The sequence below is a fragment of the Zingiber officinale genome, chromosome 6A, assembly GCF_018446385.1.
Source record: "Zingiber officinale cultivar Zhangliang chromosome 6A, Zo_v1.1, whole genome shotgun sequence".
In the NCBI taxonomy this organism is placed as follows: Eukaryota; Viridiplantae; Streptophyta; class Magnoliopsida; order Zingiberales; family Zingiberaceae; genus Zingiber; species Zingiber officinale.
This window is the reverse complement of record NC_055997.1, coordinates 125,785,645-125,801,704: the sequence shown is the minus strand read 5'-3', so window position 1 is coordinate 125,801,704 and position 16,060 is coordinate 125,785,645. Positions and strand designations below refer to the sequence as shown.

The 16,060-nt window shown below is 36.5% G+C and overlaps 3 protein-coding genes across 5 annotated transcripts; 1 reads left to right on the top strand and 2 right to left on the bottom strand.

Moving 5' to 3' along the window:
- Positions 1 to 401: 401 nt before the first annotated feature.
- LOC121997941 lies at positions 402 to 1,017 on the top strand. Its single transcript, XM_042552622.1, has one exon. It carries the CDS (start codon positions 484 to 486, stop codon positions 892 to 894), a length of 411 nt encoding a protein of 136 aa, XP_042408556.1. The 5' UTR covers positions 402 to 483; the 3' UTR covers positions 895 to 1,017.
- Positions 1,018 to 1,033: 16 nt separating this feature from the next.
- Positions 1,034 to 3,496, bottom strand: LOC121997940 (probable serine/threonine-protein kinase PBL7). 2 transcript variants are annotated; one of them, XM_042552620.1, is made up of 7 exons: positions 3,353 to 3,496; positions 2,617 to 3,219; positions 2,279 to 2,539; positions 2,040 to 2,206; positions 1,880 to 1,959; positions 1,645 to 1,792; positions 1,034 to 1,463 (listed from the first exon to the last, which is right to left on the bottom strand). In XM_042552620.1, the coding sequence occupies exons 2-7, from the start codon at positions 3,179 to 3,181 to the stop codon at positions 1,122 to 1,124; spliced, it is 1,563 nt and encodes a 520-aa protein (XP_042408554.1). In that variant the 5' UTR covers positions 3,182 to 3,219; positions 3,353 to 3,496; the 3' UTR covers positions 1,034 to 1,121. The 2 variants fall into 2 exon arrangements, with proteins under 2 accessions (XP_042408554.1, XP_042408555.1); XM_042552621.1 differs by having other exon boundaries at positions 2,617 to 3,227; positions 3,353 to 3,483.
- Positions 3,497 to 5,148: 1,652 nt separating this feature from the next.
- Positions 5,149 to 15,423, bottom strand: LOC121997939 (lipid phosphate phosphatase 2-like). 2 transcript variants are annotated; one of them, XM_042552618.1, is made up of 7 exons: positions 15,072 to 15,422; positions 6,428 to 6,515; positions 6,238 to 6,347; positions 6,079 to 6,172; positions 5,810 to 5,998; positions 5,659 to 5,718; positions 5,149 to 5,535 (listed from the first exon to the last, which is right to left on the bottom strand). In XM_042552618.1, the coding sequence occupies exons 1-7, from the start codon at positions 15,285 to 15,287 to the stop codon at positions 5,330 to 5,332; spliced, it is 963 nt and encodes a 320-aa protein (XP_042408552.1). In that variant the 5' UTR covers positions 15,288 to 15,422; the 3' UTR covers positions 5,149 to 5,329. The 2 variants fall into 2 exon arrangements, with proteins under 2 accessions (XP_042408552.1, XP_042408553.1); XM_042552619.1 differs by lacking the exon at positions 6,428 to 6,515 and having other exon boundaries at positions 6,238 to 6,396; positions 15,072 to 15,423.
- Positions 15,424 to 16,060: the final 637 nt, after the last annotated feature.

The window sequence follows — 16,060 nt, the reverse complement described above, 5'->3', positions numbered from 1 at the left end:
CAAAAGGATTAACACTAGTAACCTTACACTAGTATTTTTATATTGTAAGGCTAAGTAGAACCATGTAACTTTAGAAGCTATTTTTTTTTTTTAACGAGATTAGACATATTATCAAAAAGTTATGAAAAAAAATATACGATATGAATATAATATTATAGAAAATATGACAAAAATTATATATATATATATATATATATATATATATATATATATATATAGATCCTCATTTCTTCGTGCTTCGTGACCACAGCCGGCCTCCATCTATATCTCCGCTACGCACCGTAAGACCAACAGCACAACTCGACAAATTGGGAAGAGCTGTGATCCAGCGATGGATGATCCGATGACGGATTCCAAACCCCGGCGATTACTCCGAAGCTTATTTGCAAATCTACGCCCCTCTATATATCTGCTGTCGTTCTACGCCGATCTTTCAGAATCAACAGCCATCCGCAGATTCCGAATCAGTTACCTTCAGTAGCCATGGCTGAGAAAGAGGGCGGCGTCGTGAGGAAGGGGCACGAGGAGGGCATGAAGCTGGCGTCGTCCCTGCTGGAGGAGTTCGGGCTGCCGCTGGGGGTCCTCCCGCTGAAGAACGTCATCGAGGTGGGCTTCGTCCGGAGCAGCGGCTACATGTGGATCCTGCAGAAGGACAAGGTCGAGCACAACTTCAAGATGATCAGCAAGCTGGTGAGCTACAGCACCGAGATCAATGGCTACGTCGTCAAGGGCCGGATCAAGAAGCTCAAGGGGGTGAAGGCCAAGGAACTCCTCCTCTGGCCTCCCGTCAACGAGATCACCATCGACGATCCGCCCACCGGCAAGATCCACTTCAAGAGCCTCGCCGGAGTCACCAAGTCCTTCCCTGTCGAGGCCTTCGCCGCCGACAAGTAAGTCACTCATCTCTGATCGCAACAATGCATGTGCTTCGCCCTCATGAATAACACAGTACGAGTACGAGGAGGATATATATATCTTCGATTAAATCTCTGTATTCAATATGTACAACAAATATGAAAGTGATAATACGCGATCGAAAGAACAAATACTATCGTTAAACACAAGAAATCATACAACATCGATGGTGATACAAGAAATGTCAAAGGTATATAGCATAGAAATCATCGATCGTACAAGTCTTCTTCCTCATCAGAAACGTCGAGCATGGCCAGAGCTAGATGGCTGCTCATTTCATTCATTCCCATTGTTTCGTCCGACCGAACACCATATCCAGCAAGGCAACCGTTCGCCATGAAACTTGACCAATCAGTGTGGGCGTCTTCTCTTTGCAGCATTCTTGTGACATCAATGATGCTCGGCCTCGCGGTTTCTTGACTGCTTAAACATGCAGTTGCAGCGAGAAACATCCTGTTCATTTCACTTGGGCGATAAGAACCTGGTTTTAACTTGGGATCGATCAACTTTTCAGCAGCTACGGCTCCTTGCTGCAGAAGAGGGTTTGCCTGCCAAAGTTTGCAGATAACCTCATATGATCAAGCAAATTACTAATTCTATATGATTTTGGGCCTATTTTGAGGCAGGGGTGTAGATAAGTGCACTTCACTTCTACATACAATCAGCAATGCTCAACCATTGCAACCCCAAATGCAAGTACAACATAGATAAATGGATCTGGATGCTTACCAGCAAGACCAGGTTTTCCTCTCCTTGAGGCCTAGCCCTGTCAATGGCTTTCTGGCCAGTAATCAGTTCCAAGAGTACAACCCCAAATGCATACACATCAGTTTTGTCTGACAGTTTACCATGTTGAAAATATTCAGGTGCCAGATAACTGTGGTGGATGCAACCACATGAGAAAAAACGAAACAAAGTTAATTAAGCTGAACACACCTTATTGACTAAGCTATCAAACTCTTACCCAAAAGTCCCCTTGACACATTTACAAAGAAAAGGTAGGGAAGGGCCATTGGTCCATGTAGCCATTCCGAAATCACAAAGCTGAAGAAGAAGATCACAAAGAAGTGATATTACAGGATGAGAATTAACTTTGAATCTGCAGCTGATGGACTAAGGCTTACTTTGGGGGTTTTGTTAGAGGAGAGGAGGATGTTGGAAGGCTTGATGTCTCTGTGGATGATGCACCTGTCGGTGCCGAAGTGTAGGTACTCAATTGCTCGAGCAATTTCAATGGCCACCTTGTACCTTGCCTCCCAGGACAACACCTTCCTCCTGCCTTTCTTCTTTCCTGAACTTCCCAACAATTCACTAGATTAGTGTGTGTGTGTGTGAGGGAGAACTGATTCACAGAGAGCAGCACCTTGGAGATGGAGGTGGTGATCCAGACTTCCTCCAGAGACATATTTGTAGACGAGGAAAAGGCCTTCTTGATCAACGCAAAACCCTAGCAAAGGAACAACGAATGGACTGCCAAGAGAAGCAACTATCATCAGCTCCCTGCAGAATGCCTTGGCACTGTCCCGATCCCGCCCCTCGACTCGCTTTATCGCCACCGCTCTCCGGCCAGCCCCAATTCTTCCTCTGTACACCCGGCTGAGGCCTCCGCCGCCGATTTCTCTTCCTGTAAATAGCAGGGAGACTTCAATTATCCGCCCGATTCGAGAAAGTTAAGCTTCGCCATGAGGAAAAAAATGATACCTTTGGAGAAGCCCCGGGTGGCGGACGAGATCTCCGAGTAGGTAAACCTCGACAGATTTCCGGTAGCAGATGATATGGTCCGCTCTAGAGCCTCCAGCCCTTGCCGCTCCCTGAGCTTTAACGCATGGGCGTTCCCCCTTCCTGATCCCTCCTTCTCATCCTCCAAATTCACCAGCAGCAACACCGGCGTGGCCGCCGGAGTGGCAGCTTTCTCCATTACCTCCTCCGCCTCCGTCTGCGAGCCGAAGCTTAGCCGAAACGAAGAATGCGCGGACTCCGCCTCGGTCGCTGCCTCCGCTCGAGCCTCCGCTAGCAACCACGACTTGTTCTCGTCCTCCCCGCCCTTCCGCTGGCGCTGCCACCGCCTCCTCCTCACGGCGCTCGCCCTGGAAAGCATGACGCTTGTCCCCCACGCCATCTTCTCCCAAGAACTTCCCTTTTTGAGCTCGCCCGGCGTCGCCACTCCCCCGCCGCCTCTCCCGGTCGCCAAAGCGGCATCTTTGGCGTCAATGCAGCTGCCTCCCCCGCCACCGCCGTCGCCGAAGCCGCTGTGGACGCAGCCCATCTGATAGAACTGATCTATCACCCCTCTCTTCTATTCTTCTACCAAACTCAAAGAATAAAAAAAAAAAACAAATTGAAGGAGGAAAAGAAAAGGAGAAAGATCGAATGCGACGGCTACAATTACTTCAATCGCTTAAAAGTGGTGAATAAAGTGTGACAGGGAAAGACGAACCAGAGGGAAGAACAAGAAATCAGTGGATCAATTGCTTCCGGTCGGGGCAGTCAAGATGCGCTACCTCCAATCCATCTCCTTTTCTGGTCGGTCTTCAGCTTTTACCTTCGAGGAAAAGATTCAGATCATCAGATGTACCGAGACGAGCCTGTTCCACACAAGAATTAGGAATATTTTATTTTATTTTATTTTATTTTATTTTTCAAGATCCCTTCCAGATTTGAGCTAAACTGTGGGTTAGGAGTCAATCTTGACTGTTTGATTATTGTCAACGGAAAGGCGGCCATAAATGCTAAGTTAAATCTAACCAAATTGTTCAACCGCCTGAAAGAAAATTCATTCATGCGAAACCACCTCTATAATAAAAAAATATTTTAATTTACAAGTAAAGGCAGATTTTTTTTAAAAAAAATCTCTTTTTTATTTATATTGTCAAACATGTATTCATTTTATAAAAATTATCAAAATAACAACACCGTGCATAATTCGATACCTCAGAAAGAATACCATCTCACGGATTTCACCTTTAATAATAAAAAAAAAAACAGGTGAGTCAAAATTGCTTGAGAAAAAAAATATGAGCTACCATCGGGACTTTCGTCCAGGACAGTTTTTTTGTAACTGTAGAATAAATTGGAAAGGGTTTAGGACGGTCTAGATATTTAGTATCTCATGCTTATCCGTTTTTAAAAATTTATATAAATATTTTATAATTATGAATTAAATTATGAATATTTGAATGATAACTTAACACCCTTCTATATACCATTGTCGACCAAAATTCCTTCATATGCTTGATTAAAAAACTACTTTAGATATTTGTCTTACTTTTTTCTAATTATTTTATTATTATGGAATTTGTTGACACAAGGATCTAAGTAAGATTCTATCCAACATGAAATTCATCATCTTGACAAATTCTCACATTAGTAGAAGAAAGTAAATTAAAAAACTAAAATTAATTATAGGAAGATATTTTTTCAATCTTTATTAAAATTAGACTCATACTTAATTTTATAAATTTGTCATGTGATAATCAACTCAACTATGTTTAGTCTCGATAAAGATTTGTCACTAGATTTAAGAAAAAGTTAAGAGCATCTCCAATGTAAGTTTTGTCAAAGGTTTGTAAAATTTAAAAGCCTCATTAAAAAAGTTTTTATGATTGTGTAAATGAGGTTTGGAGTTTTTAATTCAAGCCTGTTTTTTTTCCTTGAAGGTGGAGCCAATAATTAATGTACATGATTGACCCTTTTTAAATAATTTAAAAATAAATTATTTGATGAGCTAATTATAATGTTTCAGTTTATAAATGATTAGTAATAATTAAAATTATATTTTTTTTCTTTTAAAATAAATATATTTGAGATAAGTTAAAAAAATATACAAATGACTATAATTAAATTAAATTTATAAAATAATTAAATATAACATAAAATGATAAATTATATTAAATTAAAAATTAAAAATTAATTAATTTATTAATTGTTAATTATAAATAAATTAAATTAAAGATTATAATTAATTAAAATATCAAATGAAAATTATATAAAGATATTAAATGAAAAAAAATTGTATGCAGATTTTTTTTAATTGTGGAGAGAATAGTATATTTATATTGAAATTGATATAATATGCATGGAGCTATGCAATTACATGGGGAGAGAATTATAAAAAAAGCTCACTCAAATCTTCAACGATTGAGAATGTTTCAATGAGTTTTTATAATGTTAATGTGACATGTTAGAATTCTAAAAAAAACTCATTCAAAATTTTAACGATTGAAAATGTCCTAATATGAGATGAGGTTGTTTTTCAAATCCGTGATTATAAAATCACATGATAATAACTTAATCATGTTATCTTTTCTAATGAAATAGAAGTACCTTTTTGACAACATAAATGAACTGGAGGTTCTCTTAATTATCTATACCCAAACTTACTAGTCCTCCAAACTATCTAAAACTTCGATATCTTTTAACATGCGGCTCGACTAAAGTTTTTGCGACCTTCTTCAATGTCTCGCGATAAATCTGAAGCTCTCGTGCCAACAACATCTTGAAGTTCAGAGTAGGCAGCATATGCTGCTGGTTCAGAGCCTGCTGGAGGATTTGCAGCATTAGGCACTTGACCATCACTCTGTGTCTCAGCCAACATCTGGAAATATGCATGAGGCCCCCAACCTGCGTAAAACACATACCAAAATTCAAATTCATCAGTGACTAGACTCTCACACAAGACTGATCTGCTCGACAAGAAAAATATTAATTGTTTTCTTTCCATATGTATGTATATATATAAAATACCATTTGCGTCGTATGGTGGTGGAAAGAACTGCAGATAACAAAACGAAGCAATTACCAATCCTGTAAAAGTAAGAGGTATCACAATGTGTTCTGTTCTGTAGAAGGATTAATTTAATTTGTCAGCAACTACAACCAGTTTAAACATGCAAACCTATCAAACCACCGACAACCACATCTTGCCAGTGATGCCAGTAGTCGTCCACTCGAGAGATTGCCACGAGGGATGCTGCGAGTAGAGGAAGAACCACAAGGCAAAGTTTTGCAACATGACCCCTTCCATCGAAAACTCGCATTTTCCCTGCAAGGTACCATGAAAGAAATCCTAGTCCTGCAAAACACCCTGTGTGCAGATGGCCTTGATCAGCAAAGAGTGTGCATCAGTGTATCGATCGCGATGCAAAGAGTTTCTGTAACACTCACATGAAGCATGCCCACTAGGGAAGCTTTTGTGCCCTTCGTTGATCGCACTTTTTCCTCCATGGCATATCACACTCGTTGTGAAATTATCATAGTCCTACATGTTCATATCGACAATTCAAGCACTAAGCCATCCATAAAGCTCGAGAACAAAGTATGTACCTCCTTGCCATCAGGAAAACAGCGCCAAAAGAAGTCCGGTCGAGGTCGGCCTGCTGCATCTTTAATGACATCAGTTATCACAGCGGTAATAAAGACAGAGTAGAGAAGACCTGTAAATCCACCTTCTGTTGGAAAACCAGGAAATTTGGGAATCGAAACCTGACAGAGTGCTAAGAAAATAAAGACAAACCCAGTATGGCGTGATGAAAATCATACACATCCCTCCTTCTGAAGTAGACTGCATAATATATTACAATTGGCAAGAGAATGGCAATCATCTGAAGAACAGATAAATTTGGTTAAAAACTTATGATTTTCCATTAAAGAATATTTTTTTCTCTTGATCGATTTTATGTTTAATGTTTTTTTAAGTTTTCTTGGGTTGTGATTTACATGTACAGATATGAATAAGAAATTACAAATGTTCTAGACATGTATGATAACTTAATTGAGAAAGTTTATATTATTGCACATGTCGAGTAATTATATAAAAAAAATTTTGAGATTAAAAGTTATGTATATAATGTTTTAAGCATGTTACACTTATTTGTGTTTGATTAGAGCTTTGAAATATATTCATACATTAGAAATAAATGATTATGATCATCACATATTTGCTTAGTATGCATGTTATAAATATTTTCTTACTTTGAGTATAATTATGTTTAAATCACTATGAGCATGATTATTATGTTTACTCATGTTTTATGTTTGATGGTTCATGAAGTTAAACATTAAACATATATGAACCTTTAAATGGTTATTATCATTATTTAATTTAATGTCTATATTATGCATAATTTGTTAGTTAACAAAGTGGTCAAATTAAAAAGTTTAGATATTAATTAAGTAATATTAAATTATTTATGGGTATGTGATGCTATGAGATGATATGTTGGAAATACTTAACTTTTATCATGAATAATTTAAAGTTCATTGATTATAAAATAATTAAGAATTACCCAAAGATTAATTACTTTATTTTATGATGGCAAAGGCGAAAACGCTCGCCCCAAGCACCCCCGTCAACCCGTCCAAGGGCCAACACGGAGGAGGTAAATCACGGGCGGCTACTAGCCTTTAGAATAGTGACTAGCACATAAGGGAGACATTTACCTCGGCTTTACCGAGATTCGAACCCTATTAATTACTTTATTTTATGATCATTAATATAATTGTGACTAATTTATATACTTTATTAGATATGTTTACTATATCCAAAGATAACAAACAAGTTTAATTATAACATATTTAATTACCTATTACTTGAAATTTTATTTGAGCATCAATTATGTGTGTGTATCATAGTATCACCCAAAAAAGAGCTTCAATATGCATTTAAAGTTCATATGAATGTTATTTGAATTTTGTATTATAATTAATGAATCAAAGCATTGAAGTATGATCATTCTATATAATTTGCAACATCAACAACGGTTGCTTTTCATTTGCAAGCTTCATCTATTACGAAGTTCAATGAGCTTAATTTTTTTGAATGAAGTCAATAAATCTAGTTCCATTTAGGTGTTTTGGATCTTTTTACTATTGGTGCAGTTAACACGAATGGTTAAATCTGAGTTTTGATAAAAAACAAATGGATTAAAGTTAGGTGTGGTGTGATCTAACCTTTCTACCAAGTGTGCAAGACTTGACGGGACTGACACCTTACTAAAATATATCTAGCTCTGGAGGACCTGATAGCAAATGTAGAAGTCCAAATAGGTTAATGAGTGACTCGATATCTAGTGGGATTTCCGGTTGAGTCTGTGGGATCTGATAGCTGGCTGAAGTCTAATTGGATATGCGGACCAAACAACTAGCGGAAAAACCTGGTGGGCCGAAAAGGAGTCAAGTGATTCTGTGTAGTAAGTGAGGTAAGTTATTGGAGGAGAATGTTTAGTGAGGACGAGTCTCATTTAGGGATTTTAGGCGCAGGTCTACTTTGGGTTTATTTTGGATACCTTGAGTGAGACCGTGACTAGATCATAGTCTCAGGAAAATACGATCTAATTAATAATGCTGTTGTATTATTGTACTAACTTTATTTTACAAGATATACTTATTATTTGGACTAACACATTTTGCAGGAACAAAAAGTGACTCAAGTCTCAGGTGAATAATGACCGAAGGTGCCTCCTAGTCGAGTGGAGGCGCCTCGGATGATTTGGTCGAAGTCCCTGAGTGGAAGGGCACGGAGGCACCTCCCATGCGGATGGAGGCGCCTTGAAGCTTGGCACTGGAGGCGCCTCGGAGAGCTTTGAAGGCACCCTTGAGAGGATAAAAACCTCAAGTTGCGAGTTTTATCGCTTCTGAAGATAAGGAGATAAGAGTTGCTTGTGGAGACACCCTCAACAGTCTATATAAGCCATGTTCGAGCAGCCTTCAATACAGATCATCTCTAAAAGTTGCAATGATCATTCTACTACTGCGAACACATCCGACTTCTCCTATGTTACTGCTCTGTGACTTCCAACTGTTGCCAGCTGACCGACACCAACTCCTGAGCGCTTCTAGATCCTCTTTCTGCGAGTTGGTAACGAAATTAATTACTATATTTTCTTATTACCTATGAAAAGGGCATGTAGGCTATTACACTTCCCTTTATTTGATACCTTGTATTTGATTCCCTCTTTCGGTAGTTCTGGAAGAGATTTTTAGTAAATTGTCCATCAATACAGTCCAAGGGATCGTAGATCTTGGAGTAAGAGTCGGTGAAGACTCCGAACCAAGTAACTTTTCGAGTCCTTATTCGTGTTTTTGTTTCTATGTTGTGTTATTCTGCTGCGTACTTATTTTAAAAGTAAAAAAAGATTGATTTTATTTAAAGACACGTGATTCCCCCCCCCCCCCCCCCCAAATATGCGCATTGATACTACACTTATAAATAAGCCTGCTACACTTACTAAAACTAGTAGCACTGAACAAGTATCTTTCCATAAAGGTCTGGGAAACTGACTTAGCTTGATATTTATATGAATGACTGTAGCATACATCTTTAAACCAACAATCCCTAAAATAGACGATGCTAAGGAATTTATGAAGTTTGTAGAACATCTATCTCAATCTGAGCCTGTTGATAAGTCACTTTGTGGGACATTAATGGGTATGTTGACCACCATAAAGTTTGATGGTTCTTGCACCATTCATGAGCATATCACTCAGATGATAAATATTACAGCAAAATTGAATTCCATAGGAATGAAATTGAGTGAAGGCTTCCTAGTATATTTTATTATAAACTCCTTGTCTCCTGAGTATGGTCCATTCCAAATCAATTATAATATTATAAAGGATAAATGAAATGTGACAGAATTGCAAAGTATGCTTATTCAAGAGGAAGAAAGGCTTAAGAAACAAGGAGTTCATTCAATTAATCTCATGAGTCATTTAAATGCCAGAAAGAAATCAGGAAAGAAAAATACAAAGGACAATAACAGATACTTAAAGTTAAATGTGCCATTTGTTCAAAACTAAAAGAGAGGACAAAAGAATGGTAACTGTCATTTTTGTCACAAGCCAGTGCTTTTGTATGTTTTGAATCAAATTTGACAGAAGTTCTTTATAATACACTATTCATGTTTCAAATATGATGTAGGGAATCCTTATGATTCAAACCATAAAGTCAAATGAAAATTTTGTCTTTATGGGAAATCAAGTCAAAGATCAATTAAAACTATTGAAACTTATTGTATGATTTTAGACACTGGATATCATTTAGATCTTTTTCAAACTCGTTGTATTCCTTCTTTTAGTATAAATTTGATTTCTTTATCAAAAACTCATTCTCGTTCTTTTGATTTCATTAGGAGTACAATAAAACTAACTATAATAAAAGAAATAATAATTTAAAAATAGTAGGTAAAAGATTAAAGTTTTACTTGGTTACAACCTAGGTGGTTGTTAATCCAAGGCATTGAAAAGCACTAGAAGATCTCCTTCATTGAAGGCGGAGAAGCCTTTACACACGTTGATAGCTCAAGAATGACTAGGAAAGTTAATACATAAGTTGTTAATTTTCTATCTCCAGGGGTCATTTTATAGCTCCTAGAAAATATTATCCGAGGGTTGAAGGTGCTTCAGCTTGACAAGCGTTATTCGTGAGAAGATAAAACTCTATCTTCGCTAACGGTTTCTATTTGCTTAGTTTAAGGTGCATTCAAGGGGTTGAAAGCGCCTTCCACCAGAAAGGTGCCAGGGCGCCTCCAACATCATTAGAGGCCCCTCCAGCAGCTGCATAACTCTTCGTTTGCTCTTCCGCTACTTCGATCGTCTCGGTGATTTCATCCATCCGAAATTAGGTTCACCCGAACCCAACTCCGATATTCTTCTCAAGCAGCCTTCCGCCCTGGCTTCTCATCCTTCGGACCGCCGCATACTTCCTTCTCGTCCACCGATGTACTCTTCCATAGCATCTTATCCTTTGGATGCACCGAGCTCGTCGACTCCCTTCCTATGTCATCATTCTCGCTAGCCGCATCTTCCGCTCAATTTCTTGTGTTCCTAAGCTCCTGCACACTTAGACACAAGGATCAAATACACACAGGACCTAACTTAATTTAGTTGACTACATCAAAACTACCATGGGTACTTACAGTATTAAGGGGAAACATACAAAACGCGCAATTAAGAAAATAACTACAAGAAGCACACAACTTTTAGAAATTATTCACACCGATATATATGGACCTTTTGATATTCCATCTCTTGGTGGAGATAAATATTTAATGACCTTTATCGATGATTATTCACGTTATAGCTATGTCAATTTATTGAATAAAAAATCTCAATAAGTAAATATTTTAAAGGTATTTATTAATGAAATTGAGAGATAATTAGATAGAAATGTGAAGATTATCAGATCTGATAGGGGTAGTGAATATTATGGTAAGTATGATAACTCTGGGTAGTGCCCTGGTCTATTTTCTAAATATTTAGAATAACATGACATTTGTGCTCAATACACAATGTTTGGGACACCACACTAAAATGGTATTGCAGAAAGATGTAATCGTACTGTAATGGATATGTTTAAGAGTATGATAAGTTATTCTCCTTTACCCTTATCATTATGGATGTATGCTTTGAAAACTACTATGTACTTGTTAAACATGGTTCCTAGTAAGACAGTTCCAAAAACTCCGTTTGAACTCTGAACTAGAAGGAAACCTAATTTAAGGCACCTATATATTTAGGGTTGCCCGACAGAAGTAAGAATTTTTAATCCATATGAAAAGAAACTAGATTTAAGAACAACCAGTGGATTTTTCATTGGTTATCCAAAAAAGTCTAAAGGGTATAGATTTTATTGTCCTAATCATTCTACAAAAATTATTGAAACTGGGAATGCTAGATTCGTTGAGAATGGTGAAACGAGCGGGAGTGTTAAACCACGTGATGTGAAAATTCAAGAAGTTTGGGTACAAATACCTTTGCCCATTATTTCTTCTCAAGTTGTTGTTCCTATGGTTGTTGGACATTTTGACAACCTATAAGAACAACAAATGAATGACCAAACACTCCATGATGTTATTCACAATGAACCTAATGTTGATGGACCACAAGCAGTAGCATTAAGAATATAATGTCTGAAAGGGAAAGAAGATCAGCTATTCCGAATGATTATGTAGTTTATATACGCGAGTCCGAATTTAACTTAAGTATTGATGAAGATCCAGTTTCATTTTCACAAGCCATGGAAAGTGTTAATTCTTTTAAGTGGGTTGACGCTATGATTGATGAGTTGAAATCAATTGATCACAATAAAGTTTGGGACCTTGTTGAATTGTCTAAAGGGTCAAAGGCGGTTGGATGTAAATGGGTCTTTAAGGCCAAACACTCTAATGGCAATATCAAACGATACAAGGCTAGACTTGTTGCCAAAGGTTTTATTCAGAAAGTTGGTGTTGACTATAAAGAGACTTTTTCTCCTGTCTCAAAAAAGGACTCACTTAGAATTATTATGACAATGGTAGCTCATTATAATTTAGAGCAACATCAAATGGATGTAAAAACTGTCTTTTTGAATGGAGATTTAGATGAAGTGGTATATATGGACCAACCTAAGGCTTTTTTAATTAAAGAAAAAGGGCACATGGTGTGTAAGCTTAAGAAGTCAATATACAAGCTCTCAAGGCGTAGTGCAGATGGTGGGTGCATGACATCTCTAACGTAATGATCAGGGATCGATTCTCAAGAACTGACGACCTGGGGTTTACCCCACCATACGCCTATGGCATGTGTACCTGCATGTACCTCCCTCCATATCCATAGGGTCGACACTTCTTGGTTTATTACATGAGACCAAGAAATTTCTCTCGGAGAACTTTGAAATGAAAGATATGGGTGAGGCATCCTATGTGATAGGAATTGCAATATTCTGTGATAGATTACAAGGAATGTTAAGATTGTCTCAAAAATCACATAAAATTCTAGAGAGATTTAGAATGGAAAAATATTTTGCAAGTATTGTATCAATTCAGAAAGGTCCTTATGCAATGCCTAAAGAATGAATTGGAACGCAAACAAATAAAACAAATTCCTTGTGCATCCATCATTGGAAGCTTAATGTAGGTCCAAACTTGTATTAGACCAAACATTAGTTTTGTTGTTGGAATGTTGGGCAGATATCAAAGTATCCAGGATTGGATCATTGGAAAGCTACAAATAAAGTTTTACGATATTTACGAAGGATGAAAAAATACATGCTCACTTATAGGAGATCCGATAATCTTGAGGTGATAGGATACTCAGATTCATATTTTGCTGGATGCTTAAATTCTAGAAAATTTACATGTGGCTATTTGTTCCTCTTAGTTGGAGGAGCAATTTCATAGAAATGTATGAAGCAGTCAAACATTGATGCTTCAACTATGGAAGCTGAGTTTGTGTCATGCTTTCAGGCCACCATTTATGGATTATGGATGTGGAACTTCATTTCAAGACTTGGAATAGTCAACAGTATTGCTAAGCCGTTGAAAAATTTTTATGATAATGTTGCAACAGTTTTCTTTTCTAAGAACGACAAGTATTCAAAAGGTGTTAAACATATGGAAATAAAGTACTTTGCCATTAAAGAAGAAGTTCAGAAATAAAGAGTGTCAATTGAGCACAATAGCACCCACCTTATGATTACATATCCATTAACTAAAGGATTGTCACCCAAGACATTTAATGAACATGTCATAAGGATGGACATTATGGAAAATTGTTAATGACTCCATAATTAAATTTATGCTCATTTTTATTTGACTCTCAGAACTCTTTGAATGTTGTTTCTAATATATTTATGCATCCTATTTTTCTAGGTAAGTATATATACATGAATGGATTATGCAGTTATTAATAGGATTTGTCTTTAATAAAAATATTATGGATGAACCATTAAGTTATATCTTATTATATTCATGTTAAGTATATAACTAATATTATGATACATGGAAGGAAGCATGTTGAACTAATGATGTACAATTATCATGATCTTTATTAATTTTTTTGCTTAATGATGATTTATGATTGATCAATTTAAAATAATAATAATTTATGTTGTGTGGATTGAAGTGTATAAAGTCATGTGTGCCATAATTATTTCCTGTTAGAAATAATATTTTATTTCTTATTAATGGCTCATATGTATGATAGTTAGGGTTGTAAATAAGTTGAGTCAAGTCGAACTTTGGGGTGTTCAAGCTTGTTTGATAAAGTAACCAAGCCGAGCTGAGCCGAGCTTAAAATGAACCAAGCTTTTGAAATGAGTGTTCAAGCTTGACTTGGTTTAATTTTATGAGCTTGAGCTTGTTTGAAGTTAGGCTTGAGCTTGGTTCATTTAGATATTATCAAGCTCTCAATTCAAGCTTGGCTTGAGCTTGATTCGAGCTTGGCTTGAGCTTGGTTCGATCTTGGCTTGGTTCGAGCTTGGTTCGTTTAGATGATATCAATCTCTCAATTCAAACTTGTTTGATTGTTTGAAACTTTTAGTTGTTTGATTGATTATTGGGCTTGATAATTTAAATTTATTTATTTATTTTATTATTTATTTAACATACTGAAAAGAGTTTTATTAATGAATATAGTTCGTGAACATTGTTCATGAACGTTGTTCACGAACGTTAACGAGATGAACATATATGTGTTCAAACTTGTTTGTTTAGCTTAACGAGTTGTTTAAGTTTGTTTGTTTAATTAATCTTATATATATTAAACAAACATAAACAAGCTCTTACCAAACCGAACATCAAGCTTGTTCACAAACGCTTAGTTCATTTACAGCCCTAATAATAGTTCATATTATTTGACTTTATATTGATTAAATAGCCACAATTATGATTAACGACTACATTTATACTGACTAATGAAAAGACAATTCTTTTCATATTTATACAAATGAATTTTAAAAAAAAAAATGAAAAGATCATCCTCATATTCATGTAATATGAGAATTAATGTATTGTATTAAGAGACAATTGAATGTATATTGATAGAATATGTAAATGAAAAGTTAATTACAAAAGGATCTTCCCTCTACCCAATATATAGATCTTGGTCCATCAAAGAGACTAAGAAGAGAGAACAAGAGGGAAAAACATAATCATCTTAAGGGTACTCTAATTTCTTTATATTTTAAGGTCATCATAAGCCGAGGTATATTTTTTTTAAATATCATATTGTACAAATCATTTAGTTAAAAATATTAGACATTAAAGAATATAATATGATAAACTTAATTTACATATTCATATTCATATTCATATTCATATTCACATTGATAAGACATATATATGTTATGCTAGCATGGTGAAAGTTAACCACATTGAGGGAATGAGATTACATTAACTTACTGGAACTGCCCAAACTGGAACTGTGTTACTCTTCACTGGGTATCTCAGATCAGCCATCATGTCCCTCCCCACAAAGCGATGGAATGGCTCTATGACATTCAAGACGACCTCTATCCCAATAAGCAGCAGTAATATTATCCAGTCATGGATATGGAACGTTGCCACCTTCATTCCATGAGATTGTACGGTGTGAGATCCCAACTGAACTTCTGCCATTATCTTGCCCTGGAATTGTCACGGTCAAGCTTAAGAAGAAGAACAAGATGGAATGTCTAGACAGCGGTTGTGAGAACAAAAGAAGAAAAGGAGGAATGGAAATTGTGGAGTGAGGAGGATGGAGTTAAGGATAGACCGGAATAGATAAAGGAAGAAAGAGACGCACACTGGGGAGGTTTTCCTCCCTAAAAATTGAGTGGACCCTGTCAGTTCCTTCTTGCTAACCGAACTTTCAAGTTTAATTCTTTCATAAATTTTTGCAAAGAATACACAACTTTTGGAAAATAAAAAGAGATAAAAATTTACCAGTAAGTGTGAGGAATGCAAATGAAGATAGAGACATCAGTGGCTTACATTTACATAACTGTGAACATTATTTACCACCGTTTTAGCAGCTTCTTTGACAGAGTTTTTCCACGAGAAATGTAACATGGAGGAAGAAGCATTGCTTGATTCCTCCATGGTTGAGAAATATGATTTTATCGTCGAAATCGATCTTCCTGTGTCAGAATGGATTTTTTGTATGACCCCTTCTACTGCGTGTGTATTTTGTAGGCTTCCATCATTAATTTGGATCATTCATTGACACCAAATTATGTACCACCTCAAGGATAAAATTTTGCCACATGGACCATCTCCCTGCTATTGAGGTCCTCTTATCTTGATTTTATTCAAAACTTAATCGAAAAGTTCAAACGAGAATGGCTAAGATTGATGGACTAAGTCAACAAGAGAAGCTGAACAAGTTAATATATATTTTCTTGTGATGGTAG

Bases quoted from the DNA above. Each gene is read 5' to 3' on its own strand.
- LOC121997941 (XM_042552622.1), top strand. From the start codon at position 484: ATGGCTGAGAAAGAGGGCGGCGTCGTGAGGAAGGGGCACGAGGAGGGC.
- LOC121997940 (XM_042552620.1), bottom strand. From the start codon at position 3,181: ATGGGCTGCGTCCACAGCGGCTTCGGCGACGGCGGTGGCGGGGGAGGC. The intron at 2,207-2,278 runs GTGCTGCTCTCT...TGGGAAGTTCAG, and splicing joins TCACCACCTCCATCTCCAAG to GAAAGAAGAAAGGCAGGAGG. The intron at 1,960-2,039 runs GTAAGCCTTAGT...CTTCTTCTTCAG, and splicing joins CCTCTAACAAAACCCCCAAA to CTTTGTGATTTCGGAATGGC.
- LOC121997939 (XM_042552618.1), bottom strand. From the start codon at position 15,287: ATGGCAGAAGTTCAGTTGGGATCTCACACCGTACAATCTCATGGAATG. The intron at 6,348-6,427 runs GTTTGTCTTTAT...GTGGATTTACAG, and splicing joins TTTTCATCACGCCATACTGG to GTCTTCTCTACTCTGTCTTT. The intron at 5,999-6,078 runs GTGAGTGTTACA...ATCTGCACACAG, and splicing joins CCCTAGTGGGCATGCTTCAT to GGTGTTTTGCAGGACTAGGA.